The sequence below is a fragment of the Lithobates pipiens genome, unplaced genomic scaffold (genome assembly GCF_037356315.1).
Source record: "Lithobates pipiens isolate NorthernLeopardFrog02 unplaced genomic scaffold, aLitPip1_a1.2 Scaffold_8, whole genome shotgun sequence".
Classification (NCBI taxonomy): Eukaryota; Metazoa; Chordata; class Amphibia; order Anura; family Ranidae; genus Lithobates; species Lithobates pipiens.
Genome location: NW_027507903.1, coordinates 606,057,793 through 606,078,176, shown reverse-complemented (window position 1 = coordinate 606,078,176; position 20,384 = coordinate 606,057,793). Strand labels below are relative to the sequence as shown.

General features: G+C 46.9%; 2 protein-coding genes across 2 annotated transcripts in view; one reads left to right on the top strand and one right to left on the bottom strand.

Annotated features, from left to right (window-relative positions):
- Positions 1 to 1,451: 1,451 nt before the first annotated feature.
- Positions 1,452 to 17,202, bottom strand: MCM7 (minichromosome maintenance complex component 7). The gene is made up of 15 exons (XM_077470585.1): positions 17,032 to 17,202; positions 12,560 to 12,639; positions 10,718 to 10,882; positions 9,284 to 9,408; positions 8,533 to 8,713; positions 7,256 to 7,393; positions 7,023 to 7,172; positions 5,890 to 6,004; positions 5,600 to 5,731; positions 5,324 to 5,407; positions 4,939 to 5,150; positions 3,543 to 3,724; positions 3,180 to 3,432; positions 2,102 to 2,211; positions 1,452 to 1,967 (listed from the first exon to the last, which is right to left on the bottom strand). Exons 1-15 carry the CDS (start codon positions 17,057 to 17,059, stop codon positions 1,760 to 1,762), a joined length of 2,163 nt encoding a protein of 720 aa, XP_077326711.1. The 5' UTR covers positions 17,060 to 17,202; the 3' UTR covers positions 1,452 to 1,759.
- Positions 16,607 to 20,384, top strand: part of AP4M1 (adaptor related protein complex 4 subunit mu 1) — a 77,143-nt gene continuing 73,365 nt past the window's right edge. The window contains exon 1 of the mRNA XM_077470586.1: positions 16,607 to 16,761. The gene's annotated coding sequence lies outside the window, so the exon portion shown is untranslated. The remainder of the gene's footprint in view (positions 16,762 to 20,384) is intronic.

Below are 20,384 nucleotides of genomic sequence, written 5' to 3'. Positions count from 1 at the left end.
TTTTCTAGAAAAAGGATTTCATGTAAACAAAATGTCAGAAAAAGGCCTGGTCTTGAAGTGGTTAACCACTTTGCACCCAAGGCCAATTCTGACATTTCTCTCCATGTAAAATTCATAATTTTTTTGCTAAAAATTTACATAGAACCCCCAAACATTATATATGTTTTTTTTTTTTTAGCAAAGACCCTAGAGAATACAATGGCGGTTGTTGCAACTTTTTATCTTGCACGGTATTTGCGCAGCAATTTTCCAAACGTTTATTTTCAGAAAAAAAGTTTTATTTTTTATTTTGCATGAAAAGTAAAGTTAGCCCAATTTTTTTTGCATAATGTGAAAGATGAAGATACGCCGAGTAGATACCCAACATGTCACGCTTCAAAATTGCACACGCTCGTGGAATGGTGCCAAACTTTGGTATTTAAAAAAAATCCGCATAGGCGATGCTTTAACTTTTTTTATTGGTTACATGTTTTGAGTTGGAGGAGGTCTAGAATTATTGCTCTCGCTTTAACGATCCAAGCGATACCTCACATGTGTGGTTTGAACACAGTTTTCATATGTGGGCAGGACTTATGCAAGAGTTCGCTTCTGCGTGCCAGCTCATGGGGACAGGGACACCGTTAAATTTTTTTTAGTTTGACACAAAATTTTTATTACTTTTATTCCAATTACAAGGAATGTAAACATCCCTTGTAATAGGAATATGGCATGATCGGACCCATTTACAGTGCGATATGGAGTCAATAAGAACCCCCAAACATTAAGACCCCATATCTCACCTCTAGACTGGGAAGCCTAAAAATAAAATAAATACGATCACAGCTTTACAGTCGAGGCGGTGCAGTTATTTGAATACAGAGGCCGGGCGTGACTTCATAATATCACGCCCAGCCTCCGAACGATCATAGAGACTATGATCACCATCTGGGGGCCGGCAGATCCTGTGTCCGACTCACCGATGGAATCGGTGAGTCGGTAGAAGCACCGGAGGGCGGCAAGAGGAGGTCCCCTCCCGCAAGAACGATCAAGTGGCAGAACAGGGCGATTCCCTGCACCATAAGAACGGCTGGCTGAAAATGCCGATATCCGAATGATGTCTGTAGCCTCAAGCATCATTCAGATATACCCCCAGAAAGTCGAGGCCGTCCACCTGGCACCAAGTGGTTAAACTAGTATCTTCCCAAATATAAAAGAACCAACAGGTCTATAGTAATCAGCCTGTTCAGTCAACTGAGTGAGCCATTAGACAAGGCAAATCACTGGGACAGTGCCAGAGGATTTGGATCCTCGTGTGGCTGACTTGACCCATAATGGGATCTGAATAAAAATGGCAAAAGCAGAACTCCTTGCCCAAAGAAACAGATGGCAGCTTCTGCTGGGGTTTAATTGCAAGCTCTTTCCTAAACCGGATATAATTTCTTGCACACAGAATAAATGGAGTCTTAAAAGTAAAAAAAAAAAAAAAACCTTTATTGAAATTACTTTAGAGACCAAAATTCTCATTGTAGTCAGAACAAGCCTCCATAGTAAATACCAGAAATCGCTGAAGTCAACTAAATGAAAATATAAACGCGTCAACATGTCATCTTAGTATTAGCACGCCGCTAAATAAATGTGCCACTAGGCATAGCTAGATAAAAAGGTGTGTTGCGCTTGCGTATGACCGCAATTGTCCATTAGGCCATCAATAGGAATTTCTGAAGAGACTCGATAGTCCGATATATGCATCAAACTTTCGCGAGAAGCATGAAGTACATAATCACACAAAGGTGATCTTTGTCCGGGCTTGGTTAACCAGCCAAACATTCAGCTCCTCATACTCTTCCAAGGCAGCTTCAAACTGTGCTGGAGTGAAGCCTTTGGAAACACATCGCTGCTCAGCTTCTGAAAATTTGACACTGCGTGCCCCCTTCTCCGGAACCATCTCACGAATCGTGGCAAAGATCACATCAGCAGGTCGCTGTGTCCTGGAAGAGAAAAATAAAAAGGTATATTTTAACATCTACCAATATAGACCTAGTATACAACCATACAGCGGGAGAACAAAAAGGAGGAAGCTCCCAAAGTCTGAAGACCAAAAAGACAGCTGGGATAGTTTTACCTTGTAGTCTGTCCTTTATCACCTAGCAGAGAGTCTTTAGACATTTCCATTAGCCTCATTGCTTCGTTCACATCCTCCTTCTCAACAGTATCTTCAAGACGTAACCGAGCCTATAGGGGCGGGAAAAAAAAAATAAAAAAAGTTTCGAAAATCGCCCAGCTCTAGATAGGCTTGGATGTTAAGAGTCAAACATCAGCTGTAAAACAAAAACGAACATATGGGGCAAATTGGCATGATGGGGGAACAGGTGGACTGCAACACCGCAGCTCCAGGTGGGATAAGCAAGGGGGGGGGGGGGGCAAAAAAACCCCACACAACCCAACATGTTCCTACCATTGTTATAAAAACAGATCAAATGTTGGGCATAGGCACGCATCAGCATGTTCAGTCTTTTCCAGCCTAAAATAGAAGTGTTTGGTCATTATGCTGTAGTGTTTTGCCAACACTGTCAGACCGAGACAAGTGCAATGCTCCTAGGACACACCAGCAGTTGCTCCTATCTCTGCCTGTCAACATCGGCCTTTCTGGAGAGAATTGGGTGCCTTGGATGCAATCATCGGCCTCGGGATGAGGGAGGTCACAGGAAACTCGTGAAGTGCTGTCCTTACAGTAGGACTATGACACAGCTACCTGCACGAACAGCACTTTGGAGTTTCAAGGACAAAACTGTTCGACGAACACAGCACTCCGAGTTCTCACATTAAGTATTCCAAAGTCAAAAGTGATTGTAAACCCCATTCCAGCTTCAAATGGAAATGAAAGGCAAACACACCTGAATACCTTTTCTTCGTAAGGGATCACATTCCCTCTGTCCTCCCCTGCATAAGAGCTGGGGGGGGGGGGGGGGGGGGAGGAGAAGCAGCAGATGCTTCCCAGTGCATATCAGGACAAGTCTGATTATTGGACAGCACACCAAGTTCCCAGCATAGAACTGACCACGATGAGCTCTCCTGCTTAGTGTGGTCAGTCTAACAGGAAAGCAGAAGGGACTGGCAGGAACACCAGGGATTTCCCACAAAGGAAGCACTACAAAGATACTTTCATACAATCACATTTCAAGAGTATAAGAAGTCTTTACCAGAGCTGTAGAGAGTCGTAGAACGGACAACAGGGTCCTTGCAGATGTGAATGTGGTGTCTTTATTGGTTCTCGCTTCTTTCCTCATCTCCACATAGGCAGCGGTCAAATAATCAGCAAGGGATTCTGGGATTGCAGGTTGCTTCCCCTTGCACATGGTGATGTATCGCCTCATCAGCTTCATATCCAGAGCTTCGAACTGGGATGGTGGCTGTTTGCTGTGCTGGTGAACATATGTGATGTGCTGAGCCAGTCTAAAAAGACAACAGACCTCCATTAGTCAACTTACCAAAAGGGGAAAAACCGCAAACTGCAGATGTGCCAGGAAAAAAAAAAACTAGCATCATACAGGCCAAAGAGTCACCTGAGATCATTATCCCGATCCGGCTTGTCCTGGATTAGCCAAAGCAAGTCAAATCGAGACAGCAAGGCAGCAGGGAGCTGGATGTTTTGCTCTACGCTCTTCTTGGGGTTGTATCGCCCATATGCGGGATTAGCAGCAGCAAGGATGGAACAGCGAGCATTAAGAGTGGTCATAATTCCAGCCTAAAAAAGATACAATTGGATAAAATTAAACCAGTAATTTATTCCCTCAGGCCTGGTTCACACATATGCAGGTGCAGTTCATGTTCAATACATGCATTTGATCCATTAAAGAGACAAAAAAAAAAAAAAAAAAAAAAAAAAAAAGTATATCACACAGGTTTGAGCCAGGCCTCATGCAACATCTGTCTTGTTTTTCAATCACTAGCATCCCCCACCTTTTACACACATTATCTGCCAAGGCCAAAAGTAAAAGTGCTATTATTGCCACGGCTGATGAGTTAACTTCCCCTTTCATTCCCTGCAAAGGCAAAGCATAATGGACTACTATGCATTGCATAGTGGTCCATTATGTGTCGCTTACCTGACACAGGAGCCAGCGAAGTCACCGCTGTCCCCTGTAGTCCGGCACATCCATGTTGTCGGTGGGGTCTCGCTGCTCCGCCGCCGTCATTCAGCGAAGCCGCGCGGCACCTCCGTTCTTGGAAATGCCGCGCTCAGTGTGCCTGCGCGCCGCTGTCTACGGCGCATGCCTTTGGGCAAATATCTCCTAAACCGTATAGATTTAGGAGATATTTCTTGGACCTACAGGTAAGCCTTAATCTAGGCTTACCTGTAGGTCAAAGTGTGTTGTAAGGGTTTACAACCACTTTAAGTCCTTCCCGCCTCCCATCCCTTTTACGAGGTTCTAAAAAGGCAGGCATTCCGATCAGGTGACCACTGACTGTCACATGGTCAGAAAACCAGGATTCCAAGTATGCATTTGGGAGCTCTGGTACCCACCACAATCTGTGCTGAGAGAATGAATGCTCCCCAGCATTCACGCCAACCTCCCGCATTCTACACGTACAGCTAGTGGGAAGAGAACACAATAGAGGGAATTTGATAAAGCTGCTACGCCACTTTTTTTGGCACTACACCCTTCTTGTTGCCGTATTGTGACAAATTCATAGCGCATGTGACACTTGGGTGTAAGAGTGGCTGTCAAAACCAATTCAGTTAAACACCCCCCCCCCCCACACACACACACACAAAACACAACTGTTACATTGTGTAGCACTGAATGCACCATTTCTACATTGCGCTGCATGTGCCAATGCAATAACAGAGATAAAGACAAACTCCTGGTTATACAGAGGGGAAAAAAAAAAATTATACATACATACACAAATGGCCCATTACCACCTACAAATGTAAGCCATTTATCAGATCCTCACCTTGGCAATGGAGATGGTCTGCTGCTCCATGACCTCATGAATGGCTGTGCGGTCTCCATCCAGCATCTTGTCAAACTCGTCAATACAGCAGACACCCTGATCTGCCAACACCAGAGCTCCGCCTTCCAGAGTCATCTCCCCAGTTACTTGATCCTTCATTACAGCAGCCGTGAGACCCACCCCAGACGAACCTCGTCCAGTTGTGTACTGACCTACATGTGGAAGAACACAAGTGTCAAGACACCCATTCCGACAAAACTACAGGGGCTGAAATTAATGTCTGGCAGTCTTAGAACAAGCCAGTAAAGCCTGATCTGCATACATGTTCTATCATATAAAAAAAAAAAAAAAAAAAGACTGTCAGATTCTCACATAAGATACTCACTGCGAGGAGCTAGACGATCAATGTAAGACAGAAGCTGGGACTTAGCTACTCCGGGGTCTCCCATAAGGCAGATGTTTATATTTCCTAAAAAAAATAAAAAAAGTTAAGGCATAGAGTCACATCCCAGGTACAATCTAGTGAAGGAAAATCAAAATATATAAAAAAAAAAAAAAAAAAAAAAAAAAAAAAAAAATCACATGTTATGTTCAGACCTCACCAAGATATCCTTCACCAACCATGCTCTTGTAAAAGTCAGTAGACTAAATCAAGACATACCTCTTATCTTCATGCCCCGGGGAGAGTGGTCAACACCACCCACCAGGAGAAGCAGCAATGCCTTCTTCACATCTTCATGACCATAGATCTCTGGGGCAATGGAGGCAGCCAACTTCTCATAGAAGTCTTCCTCTAAAAAAAAAAAAAAAAAAAAAAAAAAAAAAAAAAAAAGTGCACCAAGTTAGACTTATTTCTTTGCAATAAAGACTGGCAACTGTAGGAGGTTATTGAAGACCTTCAGAGTAATTGTTAAACTCTGAAGTTTAGGTTTTTGCAGCATTTATGCACACCTGTAATCTGTCGTAGTTCCTCCTCACTCAGCTCCTCTGTTCCCATCTCATCATCCTCAGTTTTATTCATTTTAGTGATTCGATGAGCTTCCATGTAAGTCTCAGAAAGAAGACCCTACAGGACAGAACATAAATAAACTCATAACCATGCCCCAAGCCTATGTATAAAAACACTAACAAAGCACTAATATGCTCACTTTTCAATTGTTAAAAAAAAAAAAAAAAAAAAAAAATCCTGCCTGCAGTCTAGTTAGCATCTCTATTGCACCGTCATTATCTGGGTGATTGTTTACAATGCCATCTGCTCTTACTCATTCTACATTTTGCAACCCCACAGTATTGAGCATGCGATACCCTATGTTGTCCTCTTAATGCAACAAAACTCCATGGAAAAAGAAGTCAGTCTCACAATTGGGCTCTGCATCTGGCATTTATGCACATCTGCCATGGTTTTTAATTACGCCCTTTCAGCTCGAGTCCCCAAGTCACCAGCACCAAGCCCATCGCTGTGCATAAATATGCATTCATTTCTCCTTATTTTAAAAGCAGAGTATGGCAGTGGAACAGATGTATACAAAACTTTAAGTCTTCCTGTTCTAACTCAACATTCTAAAGAGCACCAGGTCAAGCCTACATGTCACATCACATTCAGTGCAATGCGATTTGAGCCCATTTTGAATGGGCTCAAAAACGCAAGTAGCACATGCACTACAGCCAGATTGCATGGTAGTTTTGAATCATGTAATCCAGTGCAGACAGACCCTGCATTTAAGACCAGTGTTTGGGGTGTCTAACATTGCACTGACACCAGCTGCGTTCTGCAAGGTCAGAGAGTTTTAACTACTTTAGCCTGAGAAGGCTTTACCCCCTTAATGACCAGGCAATTTTTTGTGATACAGCACTGCGTTACTTTGACAATTTCGCATTCGTGCGACGCTGTAAAAAAATAAATAAATAAAAAATAAATAAATAAATAAAAAAGTAATTTCTCCCTCAGTTTAGAGATACATTAAATCGGGGGTTATCAAGTCTCAAGTGCCACGGTGATTAGACATTGCATCCTGGGGCCTGGGCCTGCCATAAAAAATAAAAGCCTGTATTAAAGGAATCGACTGACAATTCAGCTCACTTACCTGTACTACTTGCCGAAAACCAGTCTTTAGCATAGGAAGGAAGATCCCAGTAATGCTGATATGATCACCTGGTTGGGCCAGACGGGTATTCTCTCCTCGCACGTACACAGTCATACAGCGAGGAATATTGCCAACTGGTACTTGGTCACTCTAAACATACACAAGGCAAAGACTGTTAGATAAAGTTGACAAAAAAATTAAGTAAATAAAAATATATATGATAATCCACTTACATGCTCTTGAATCTTCAGTTCCTGAAACTTAACAAACTTTGACCCCCTAGTTTGTAAGTAGAGTCTGCCACCTGACCGGTTAGTCTGACACTCTTTACTTGGACACATTATGAGAGGCATGAAGGTTGGAGACTGGATCTGTAAAAACCATTAGAATATAACTAAACCACACACACACTTACCATTACATTGTATGCCCTATACCTCTTCCACAGAGCAGAGTCCCCTCCAGTGCAATAACCTCCCTTTACTATTCCTACCCACCACTGCAAATCCCAAAAAAATAAAAACTTGTATACAACTCCTCATTCTGCATTTTCATGTGGCTCAGCAAATGTCTGATTTTGGCAGAAAGCATTGTATTGTGGAAGCTAGGATTAGTATACATACCACAGTTGAAGCAGTTTTGACAGCTGCAGTGGGGAAAATTTGATGCCTGCAGATTTTGTAAGTTTGCCCACTTACAGCAATGGAGGGCTTATTTTTTATCATAGGTGTATTTTAAATTATGGAGACAGAATATCAACCAAATAGCACATAAAACAAACGCTATAAATTAAGTTGCAGTTGAGCAAGTAAAATGAGCATTTGATCCCCAAGCAAAACATGACTTCTAGTCAGTGGAGAAACTTATGGGCAACCAGAGATAAGATGTTTCTTACAGTTGGTGGCAAGGTTTGCATACATCCCAGGAGGGGGATTTTGGTCCACTCTTTACAGATCTTCTCTAAATCCTTAACATTTCTTGGTAACTCCAAGTTTCAGCTCCCTCCGCAAGTTTCCAGGAATATGCGGACTACGACCCCAAGATCATCATCCCTACAGTCAAGCATGGAGGTGAAAATATTATGCCTTGGAGGCCGTATCTCTGCTAAAGTACAGACAGACTTTGCCGCATTGAGCGGCCAGTGGACGGGGCCCATTTACTGTATAAATCCTGGATAAGAACCTAATTCTCTCCCAGAAAACTAAAGATGGGTTTCTCCACCAACTACTAAGTCATGTTTTGCTTGGGGGTGGGGGAGGAATCAAATCCTTTACTCACCGAACTGCAACTAAATTTATAAAATTTGAGTCAAGCGTTTTCTGGATATTCTGTCTATCATTTAAAATAGAAACCCCCCCCCCCCCCTCCATTTCTTTGAAAGTGGGCAAACTTACAAAATCTGCAGGGGGGGGTCAAATGATTCCTCCCCCCACTGTAAGTGCAAGTACTAAAAGTGGAGGGTGGGGGTGGATTTGTTTGAAGACCTGCCTGAGATAAAAATTGTACTTACTGGTTGATAAGTCTCAGCACCACACTGGTCACAGGTATAAGTTGCTACCACCATCATGGGTTTGACCTCTGTGACCCTGGTCACAATTCCTCTCACGGAAACCAGTTTACCAATTGAATCCGCCTTCACATCACGGACAACGCGAGCTTTAGAACTGGTGGGAGCCTTGAAGTACAGTTCACTGGATGGGGAGAATAAAAAAAAAAAAAAACACATAAAAGTCAATACCAGTATAGTTTGTCGTTAACATTTGTTAGCAATATAGCTTGAGGTACAGAACAGGGTTGGCCATCATAACCTGGCATTTGCATCTCCAAACACTACAATTATAAATGTCAGAACCCACTGCAGTCATCACTGGACTGTAAAATGTGCTATGGGCAGTTTTTCACCCCTTGGAGTGGGGCACTGGAGAGAGAGATTCCAACAGGTTGGAAAATCCCTCTGTACAATACGAGTTTATCAGGTCCTATGTGGTCAGAAACATTGTGAACACATGCAATTCTCAAAACACTGAGGGGTCAGTTACTAAAACTTCACGGTGCAAAATCTGGTGCAGTTCTGCATAGAAACCAATCAGCTTCCATGTTTTATTGTCAAAGCTTATTTGAGCAAGCTGAAGTTAGAAGCCGACTGGCTACCATGCACCAGATTTTGCCCTCTCCAGTTTAAGTAAATCAACCATACTGTAAGCATTACTGGATAACCCTTTAAACCACTCAAAAAAAAAAAAAAATTTGCTGTTACTTACAATCTTCTCATGAGCTCTGGTGGATACTGGTTGTGGGGGTCCCGGATCTCTGAGGGGTCTCTGCCCCTCTGCTCCATCATTAACCGATGTTCTATGTAGACATCTAGTGAGTCTTTATGCACAACCTATGAAGAGTTCGTTTTTCAAGAGTTGAGTACATCTCTCCAACATGTGTACAGTGCCTTATGTTTGGTATTAAACACACACACACACGTATATATGTATGTATACACACACACACACATATACATACATAAAAACCTGCCTGGGGACCCTGTCAAATAAAAATAAAAAACACCCCACACAAACAGCTTGAAGCAGAGCTCTACCCAAAAATGGAACTTCCACTTTAAGCACTCCTTGCCCCCCTTACGTGCCATGTAATTTTTTTTTGGGGGGGGGGGGGGGTTTCCAGTCCCACTTCCTCCTTCCACCCAGGGACCGCCAAGTCGACTCCTTTCGCCTTAAGCGACCCCTCCCTCTAGGCGCCCGTCTCCTGGGACACCTGTCAGGTGTCCCAGGAGATCACCTGTCCACTCCGCAACTCGCGCATGCAGGCCTGGCCATGAAGCCAAAAGCTGTCACAGCCAGGTGCCCAGAGTGGCAATGGAGGCTCGGGCAGAGAGCGGGAGAGGAGCGACACCCCGCTCAGCCACATCGCTGGACTGTGGAACAGGCAAGTATGTTTATTAAAAGTCAGCAACTACACTTTTAACAAGCCTGGAACTCAACCTTGATAAAAAAAAAAAAAAAAAAAAATATATATATATATATATATACACACACACATACATATATATTATATATATATATATATATATATATATATATATATATATATATATATATATATATATATACATATAAAGTGGACAGCATGCGAAATCTTGGCAAATTCTCAGAGCCTGAAATTATGTCTGCCGATACTCAAATTAGTTGTCCAAGCCAGATGGAACAATTTGCAAGCACTAACCCTGCATAAAGCCCCATTCACCCCTGTGCATTTGGGTGCCGTGTGTCAATCCTGCTCACTATTGGTGGTCTACCACCACAGACATGTTATAGAGGAGATGGCAACACATGTCACAGGTGTGATCCTGGCTGTAAGTCATGAGAACCACATTTTGTTCTATATCCATCCTTCGCAAGTCCAGTCAAAAATACCAACTAAACCCACTCACCTCTATTACACTTGTGTTCCAATTTTAGTTTGTGTATTAAAAGTAGAACTCCACCTTTCTGGGGTTGGCCACAATTTAAATTGGGCTGTACTCACATATTTCAACAGAACAGTCTCAAAAATACACCCAACGCTTCCAAGTTTGGACAATGCAAAAACTGCCTCACACAGTTTTATTTTTTGCAATTTTCCCTCCAACAATGCAAGAGTCCCAGCAAAACCCTCATGTGGAACCTTCCATTGTCTGCATTCACCTCTTTTTCCTTATACTGGGGTAACAACTCCTGAACCGCATCAGCAAAGAGATTGGTGTATCTTCTGGCGTTCTCACATATGGCATCCACCAATTCTGGATCTTCTTCTGCCAGATCATCCAGGTCTATGTAGAGAGACACTTGCTCTCTGTGGGCAATATTTGTCTGAAATGGGGGAAAAAAAAAAAACAAATTAGCAAAGAATAAACAGAAAAGAGTAAGGGCCGGTTCACACTGCAGGCGAGGCGACTCCGACTTGCCTCGCCGCGACATGCCGCGACCTCAGCGGCAACTTTCAGATGACTTCTGTATAGAAGTCAATGCAAGTCGCCCCAAGGTCGCCCAAAAGTAGTACAGGAACCTTTTTTCTGAGTCGGAGCGACTCGAGTCGCTCCTCTCAGAACGGTTCCATTGTACAGAACGGGGGCGACTTGCGAGAGCGAGTCGTGTCGCCTCGCATCGCCCGCTGTGTGAACCGGCTCTAAAGCGGAGAGCGCTGGCATATTACAGAGGCTCATAAATATAAAAGTTAAAGATACAACCAATATTTTAGGAACCTGAATGGGCCATATATTGGAAATATGGAAGGTGGGGGGGCAGCTTTCATTACCCATACCACACAAAAATATGGGGGGGGTTGCAAATAAGTGGAGCTTCTTTTGGACAGAGCTCTGCTTTAAAGTTGAATTCCTGGTAAGAATTTTTACATTGGTTCAAATTGTTTGTAGAGAGAGATAAAGATTATCTACCTACATCACCTCCAGCTTCTGTGGGTCTCATGCCAGGTGCTGCCCTGCTGCTTACTGAACACAGCAAGAGGTCACCCACTCAGCATTGGCGCCATTCATAGAACACTTTTTTCAATGAATGCAAAGTGTTCCAATTGGACAAGGTGGAAAATGTGGTCCCATCACCCCACCTCTCCACCTTGTCCAATCAATGCTTTGCATTCACTGTAAAAATTGCCATACCTGGAGTTTATCTAAGACAGCAATAAACCTGACCCGTCCACCCAAAACATTTGATAAGTTGGCTTTAACAGCTAACAATTTTAATGCTACAAAGTTACTCAGGTGAACTTTACAATCCAGCCACCACTCTGAAGTGCTATGAAGTTTCAGTTCCCAAAACTTGAAGACTGCTACCAGACATCACCCATGTCCACAAAAGGGAACCCCACATGTCCTTAAAAACAGAGGGGGGGGGGGGGGGGGGGAGAGAATAGTTGCTTTTGCAGCTAGGGCTTGGAAAACTTTAGGGAAAGTTTTTAAAACGGGCATGAAACTTAAGGTTAGAATTTTTATTTAACCACTTGGTGCAGAGTGCCCTCAAATATGCAGCCTCTCAGCGGCCAGGCCATGTCGAGCGGCCACATATTTGTGTGCAATAGCACCGACAGTTCTGTGCCAACAGCGCATGCCTTGCACAATGACCAGCGGCTGACAGAAAGTTCCCCATCGCTGTATGCGATCGGGACTTTTGTGATCATGTGACCACCGCCAATCACGTCCATAAGCCCCGCCTCTCAGCATAGCAAACCCCTTAAAGAGCCTCGAGTTTAAGCAAGGTCACCTGTCCACCTTTCTTTAAAAGCACTTAGGCCCCCTGTCCTGGAAAAATGCTTGGACAGGACCCCACAATTCTACTAACACAGGGGCCAAAGAAAAATGGTACTAGAACATTTGTTCCTGCTAGGACAAGGGAAGGAAATCCAAGGCCAACACAAGTGACATGATTTGAATGAATGTTGTGTTTCCTGTTCTAGGTGGGTGAAGCCATGCTCATGTTTGGATCCAAAGACAATTGGGCAAACATTGCACCAGACCACCACATGACACTCACCAGCTGGGTTCCATATTTAAAGTTCTTCTTTCCAAACTCATCATCTTTGTAAAATTCTTGAAGGAAGGTTTTGCATTTTTCTGGAAATAAAGGATGGAAAACAGTCACATTTAGTTGAAAAGCCTTTAACAAAATTAGAATCTTGTTGCATTAAAACAAAGTCTTAGTAAGTAATAAGACAGAAGGAAAATGTCAGAATCGCGATTAGAAAACATGAGAACGCACATCAGCCTTCTTCAGGGCAGCACATGGGTTTGGAAACCACCGGGTGGTAATCAGTGCAGCATGTCAGTTAAAATTCAATGTTTAATAAAAGATCAACTCACATTTTAGTGAGACATGTGCATGGCATAAGTAGGATTTGCCCGATGAAGGAGCATGCATGCTCTGAACGCAAGCTCAACCACACCTTCCGTCCATTGCTGGTGTGCTTGCTGTGCGACCGTCTCTTCAACCTCGTAAACTGCTTACCACCACCGCTGCCCAGCTGGACTACAGGAGCCCAAGCTACTTATGCCATTGCACATTATATCGCACCAAAACGCGAGTACCTTTATTAAACATCAAATTTTAACCAACATGCTGCACTCAGAGTGGCGCCGCTCTTCTCACCAATAGGCTCTCTACAGCTGACTGTTCACACTGATACAGACCAGAACCCCTAAACCACGGTCTGGTCTGAGCAGTGAAAGAACTTTGTCTACTGGCACACCTGGACATTGGAACCGTTTCCATATCGTACTAGCTGCGTTTCTAGCGCTCCATCTTTTTTCATTTTAATCTCTGCAATTGGATAGCTTGTCTGCTGCTGAACATGGCTATTCATGAACCAGGAGAGTCAAAGGGACCCGTTACTATCTACTATAAGGGCAAGTTCCCTAAAGCCACCATGAGCTCATAGCCCAAAAGAAGGCCTCTGCTGTAAGGGTTACCAAGCTGGCCAGCTGCAAGCAGTTCTGCTCCACCATCTTATGTCTGACAGGGTGAAGTGACCCTGTCAGCATAGTAAATTCTGCAGGACACAAAACAAGGGCCGCTGGACCATTTCATATGGTCCTCACAAGTCTCTTGCAACTGTGGCAAGCGCCCTTCATGTCCGCTCCCACCCCATCAGCAGAGAAGAGGGCAGAGCTCCTACAGATCCTGTGCAGCAGCATACACCCCCCCCCCCATCTCTGCCTCCCCTATTCTCAGCATTCAGACTGCCAGCTAACTCCAGTCCTCCAGCACTTTGCTTCCACCCAGACCCCGCCCCCCAGCAGCAGATGGGGGGGCGCGATGCAAGGAAGGAAGGGATCTCTGGATGTCTAGTCTTAGAGGTAGAACCAGCCTTTTGAAGGCAACCATAACACTGACGCTGCCTGCGATAAAAGAGTTTGACAACCCTGGTGAAGGAGCATCAAGGCTTACTTAGTGGTGCGTCTCTGCAACTTCCGCTGCAGGTACTGTGCACAGGATGTACAAAAATGTCAATACATGCCACAGCTAAGCCAACACCAGTCAGGCAAGTGCACACATTGTCACACCTTAGGCCTAGTTTACATGTGACACGGGGGGTAAGCTATAAAGCTGCTGTCACCAGTGCTGCATGTGATCAGTTATGACATCAGCCAGTTGATGGCTTGGAGTATTTAAAGTGGTTGTAAACCCTTACAAACCACTTTGACCTACAGGTAAGCCTAGATTAAGGCTTGCATGTAGGTCCAAGAAATATCTCCTAAACCTACAAGGTTTAGGAGATATTTACCTGAAGACAGCCACGTAGACAGCGGCGCGCAGGCGCACTGGGTAAGCCGCAGATCGCGGCAACATGACGGCATCGCTGCTCCAGCGAATCACAGCGCCGGAGCAGCGAGACCCACCAAGAAGATGGACGCTCGGAACTACAGGAGACAGCGGTGACATCGCTGGCTCCTGTGTCAGGTAAGTGACACATAATGGACTACTGTGCGATGCATAGTAGTCCATTATGCTTTACCTTTGCAGGGAATCAAAGAGGAAGTAAACCCCCATCAGGGTTTACTTCCTCTTTAAGTGACAATCCACACCAGACGCTATATAAATAGTGCTTTTTTTTTTAACAGAAACTAGCAAATGGTATCAAAAACACACTGGAACCGCGTGTGGTGTTAAAGAGGGATTCCACCCAAAAAAAAAAAATATTAAAAGCCAGCAGCTATAAATACTACAGCTGCTGACTTAATAAATGGACACTCACCTGTCCCGGGTTCCAGCGATCCAGGCAGCCGAGGCCGATCGATCGCTCGGCTGCTGCCGCCGCCATTCTAGGTGAGGGAATGCAAAATAAAATGCATGCAGTGTGTTTTCCCAAGGCTCTAGTTCACACCAGTGCAGTCAGTGTCCGATGCTGGAACTGACATGGAACTAGAGCCATTAGAATACATGGGAAAATACTATGCATGCATTTTTAGTGCAGAGAAAAAAAATAAAATAAAGGACTGAACCTGGTGTGAACTAGCACCAAATCCATCAATTAACCCCGCCCCCCCCCCAACCATTGATTACCCAACCCTGGCATGACGGCAGAAATGCCAACCGTCACATTTGTTTGCGTTGTCAACCAAACTGACAAAACAAATTGACAAGCGCCATAACTGATAACATGCGCATCATGGCAGTTGCAGATCAAAACACCAAGATGGCAGCTCCCATGGCTGCAGAGAATGGGGGGGGGGGGGTTAGTTTATCTTTAAGAGCACTAGAAACAGAGTTGTTCCCAGCATGCCACGGATGTAACCGTTAATTTGATGGGTTTAGTTCCATCTTTATGCAAATATTTTTGCAAACATTGGCCCCAGCAGTTAATTGTCCCCCTTCATTCACTACTCTGGTCATTAACCATTTGCTTACTGAGCACTTAAAGTGGTTGTAAACCCATGGAGAAAAAAAAAAAAAAAAAAAGCAACCTGCAAGGCAAAGGCATATTGAGCTAGTATGCATAGCATACTAGCTCATTATGAATAACTTACCTGAGAACGAAGCCCCGGAAGCGGTCCTCTGTCTTCATGTCCGCCGCTGCCATGGATCCCAGAGTGACTTCTGGGTCTCGCTGCTCCAGCTCTGATTCACCGGAACAGCGATGACGTCACTCCCACGCAAGCACATGGGAGCCGACACTCGCTGCATATCACCGCAATCCGCGGCCTGCCCAGTGCGCATGCACTGTAGACAGCGGTGCCTGTCTTTTTGGAGATATCTCCTAAACCACGTAGGTTTAGGAGATATTTCTTGGACCTACAGGTAAGCCTTAATCTAGGATTACCTGTAGGTCAAAGTGGTTTGTAAGAGTTTACAACCACCTTAAGCGACATTTGTAGTGCGGCAATGATGTAATCAGCGCACACTGAAGAAACAGAGCCCCCTACCCTTTCTTTCCCCAGATCGTGCCGTAACCAATGGCTCACACGGCTCCTGGCCACAGAGCCGGGGTCCGCAGCCCCCGGAAGGAAGAGGGGCAAAGTCGGACGTGGCCTGCACAGGAGGCAGCAATGGATTCATTCAAAGCGTCACATAATGGGCTAGTGGCTAGCCCATTAAGCTTTTAAAATGTGCAGGGAGCAAAAGAGGGAAGTAAAACCCCACCAGGTTTACTACCTCTTTAAACTGGAGTTTGGCTTCAATGCTAGTGTATCTAAATCTGCTAATACTACACCCCCCCCCCCAACATTGCTGAAAAAATAATAGGAGTGCCTCCTGTGCTCCTTCCTCCAGAGTGGGAGGCGCTCTAATACAGGAAGGGGGGGGGGGGGAAATCACCAGGTGAAAAAACAAAACAGGAGGACTAAAAAGACAAAAAAAAAAAAATGATGCAGCCACCACATTGAATGATAGGCAAGCTGCACTATGGTAGAGTTTTGTTCTGGAACACTGCCTCAAGTGGTGATGTGAGTGTACCACAGCTCTGATCTCTTCCCACCTGCACAGACACCATCATAGGAAGGGAATGGAGGGACTATATTGTAGGATGAGGCGGCAGTGCACACACACAGACCGCATCACACCTTCATCCGCCCGGCCCTTGTGATCTGTCCACAGCAGAAGGCACGCGCCACAAGCCGGTCACGTGACTCGTATAACCCGGAAGTAAAACCTCCTCCACCTTCTTACAAACAACCTGCCGTACGTCTGATCCGGGCCTATCCCCTCCCGGGGAATGTAGAGTAGCGACCACCCCCGGCCGGGTAAGTCTATACGGCGGGAGGAAAGTTCATGGCAGCCCCCGGCTTTACAGGCCTCAGACGGAAGGCTCTGTATAGCGGGGTCCTCCATGCAGTATAGAGAGGCTTTGCATTGTATAGGCTTTAGTATGAAGGGAAAAGGGCGCTCCGAGTGTGGTACCTCAGAATATCAGAGGTGTGACCCCGGGGGGAGGGAGAGCGCGGTGTCACCTCACACGGAGCTCACTATACACAACACACTTCATGCCGGTCCTCCCCTCGCTTCCTGCCTACCTTTCTCGGCCTGGTAATCCCTCGGCATGTCTGCTGGCTGGTGATGGCGGCTCCGCTCTGGCTCTGTACGACTCGCTGACTGCTCGGCGCTGCCTCCTGTTTCCCGGGCTTTCTTTTCGCGGGCTTTTGCGCACTCCGCTATGTGATTGGCTGTCCCGGTAAAGCTGTCGCGCCGGCTCGCACCGCCCCTTAGCAACAGAGGTGGGGTCGCGCGAGTTGGAGCCAATGAGCGCCGAGCGCAGCAGCTTTAACGGCGAACCAATGAGGCTCATCCGATTGGCACTCGCGGCCTGCCTCTTTCGTGGAGCGCCAGCCAATGAAATGGCGAGAACGAGAATTTCCCGCGTTTCTTCTTTGTTGAGCTACTGTATGGGATGTGAGAGACATGGGACCGCCCTGTGTGCCCATAGAGAGGGAGAGACAACATCACATCTGATGAAAGGATACAAGAAAAGTACTTCAACCACTTGCTGACCAGACTTTTTCTGGCACTTTTTGTTTACAAGTTTAACCAATTCAGAACCAGTGGCGGCTGGTGCGCAATTTTTTTTTGGGGGGGTTGCAAACAAACTGAAAAATACTGAACCTCCCCTTCATACGCAGCCTTGGTGCCCATCATACAGAGCCACTGTGCCCGTCATACGCAGCCACCGTGCCTGTCATACGCAGCCACCGTGCGCCCGTCAGACGCAGCCACTGTGCCCGTCATACGCAGACACTTGTGCCCGTCATACGCAGACACTGTGCCCATCATACCCAGCCACCATGCCCATCATACGCCATCACCGTGCCCGTCATACGCAGACACTTGTGCCCGTCATACGCAGCCACTTGTGCCCATCATACCCAGCCACCGTGCCCATCATACGCCGCCACTTGTGCCCGTCATACGCAGCCACTTGTGCCCATCATACGCATCAACTGTGCCCTTCATACGCAGCCACTTGTGCCCGTCATACGCAGCCACCTGTGCCTGTCATACGCAGCCACCTGTGCCCGTCATATGCAGCTACTGTGCCCGTCACACGCAGCCACTTGTGCCCATCATACGCAGCCACTGTGACCGTCATACGCAGCCTCTTGTGCCCGTCATACGCAGCCACTTGTGCCCGTCATACGCAGCCACTGTGCCCGTCATACGCAGCCACTTGTGCCCGTCACACGCAGCCACTTGTGCCCGTCATACGCAGCCACTGTGACCGTCATACGCAGCCTCTTGTGCCCGTCATACGCAGCCTCTTGTGCCTGTCATACGCAGCCACTGTGCCCGTCATACGCAGCCACTGTGCCCGTCATACGCAGCCACTTGTGCCCATCATACGCAGCCACTGTGCCCGTCATACGCAGATACTGTGCCTATCATACCCAACCACTGGTGCTCATCATAGGCAGCCACTGTGCCCGTCATACGCAGCTACTGTGCCCGTCATACTCAACCACTTGTGCCCATCATACGCAGCCCCTGTGCCCACAATACGCAGCCACTGTGCCCGTCATACGCAGCCTCTTGTGCCCGTCATACGCAGCCACTGTGCCCATCATACGCAGCCACTGTGCCCGTCATACGCAGCCACTTGGGCCCATCATACGCAGCCACTTGTGCCCGTCATACGCAGATACTGTGCCCGTCATACGCAGCCACTTGTGCCCATCATAGGCAGCCACTGTGCCCGTCATACGCAGCCACTTGTGCCCGTCATACGCAGCCACTTGTGCCCATCATACGCAGCCCCTGTGCCCGTCATATGCAGCTACTGTGCCCGTCATACGCAGCCACTGGTGCCAATCATACGCAGCCACTGTGACTATCATACAGAGCCACTGTGCCCGTCAGACGCAGCCACCTGTACCCGTCATATGCTGCCACTTGTGCCAGTCATACGCAGCCACTTGTGCCCATCATACGCAGCCACTTGTGCCCATCATACGCAGCTACTGTGCCCGTCATACGCAGCTACTGTGCCCATCATACGCAGCCACTTGTGCCCATCATATGCAGCCACTGTGCCTGTCATACGCAGCTACTGTGCCCATCATACAAGCCACTTTTGCCCATCATAGGCAGCCACTGTGCCCGTCATACGCAGCCCCTGTGCCCGTCATATGCAGCTACTGTGCCCGTCATACGCAGCCACTGGTGCCCATCATACGCAGCCACTGTGACTATCATACAGAGCCACTGTGCCCGTCAAACGCAGCCACCTGTGCCCGTCATATGCTGCCACTTGTGCCCATCATACGCAGCCACTGTGCCCATCATACGCTGCCACTGTGCCCATCATACGCTGCCACTTGTGCCCGTCATACGCAGCCACTGTGCCCTTCATACGCAGCCACTTGTGCCCGTCATACGCAGCCTCTTGTGCCCGTCATACGCAGCCACTTGTGCCCGTCATACGCAGCCACTGTGCCCGTCATATGCAGCTACTGTGCCCGTCATACCCAGCCACTTGTGCCCATCATAGGCAGCCACTGTGCCCATCATACGCAGCTACTGTGCCCGTCATACGCAGCCACTTGTGCCCATCATACGCAGCCCCTGTGCCCATCATACGCAGCTACTGTGCCCGTCATACAAGCCACTTGTGCCCATCATAGGCAGCCACTGTGCCCGTTATACGCAGCTACTGTGCCCGTCATACGCAGCCACTTGTGCCCGTCATATGCAGCTACTGTGCCCATCATATGCAGCTACTGTGCCCGTCATACGCAGCCACTGGTGCCAATCATACGCAGCCACTGTGACTATCATACAGAGCCACTGTGCCCGTCAGACGCAGCCACCTGTACCCGTCATATGCTGCCACTTGTGCCAGTCATACGCTGCCACTTGTGCCCATCATACGCAGCCACTTGTGCCCGTCATACACAGCCACTTGTGCCCGTCATATGCAGCTACTGTGCCCGTCATACAAGCCACTTGTGCCCATCATACACAGCCCCTGTGCCCGTCATATGCAGCTACTGTGCCAGTCATACGCAGCCACTGGTGCCCGTCATACGCAGCCACTGTGACTATCATACAGAGCCACTGTGCCCGTCAAACGCAGCCACCTGTGCCCGTCATACGCAGCCACTTGTGCCCATCATACGCTGCCACTTGTGCCCATCATACGCAGCCACTTGTGCCCATCATACGCAGCCACTTGTGCCCGTCATACGCAGCCACTTGTGCCCGTCATACGCTGCCGCTTGTGCCCGTCATACGCTGCCGCTTGTGCCCGTCATACGCAGCCACTGTGCCCATCATACGCAGCCACTTATGCCATCATATGCTGCCACTTGTGCCCATCATGTGCAGCCACTTGTGCCCGTCATACACAGCCACTTGTGCCCGTCATACGCAGCCACTT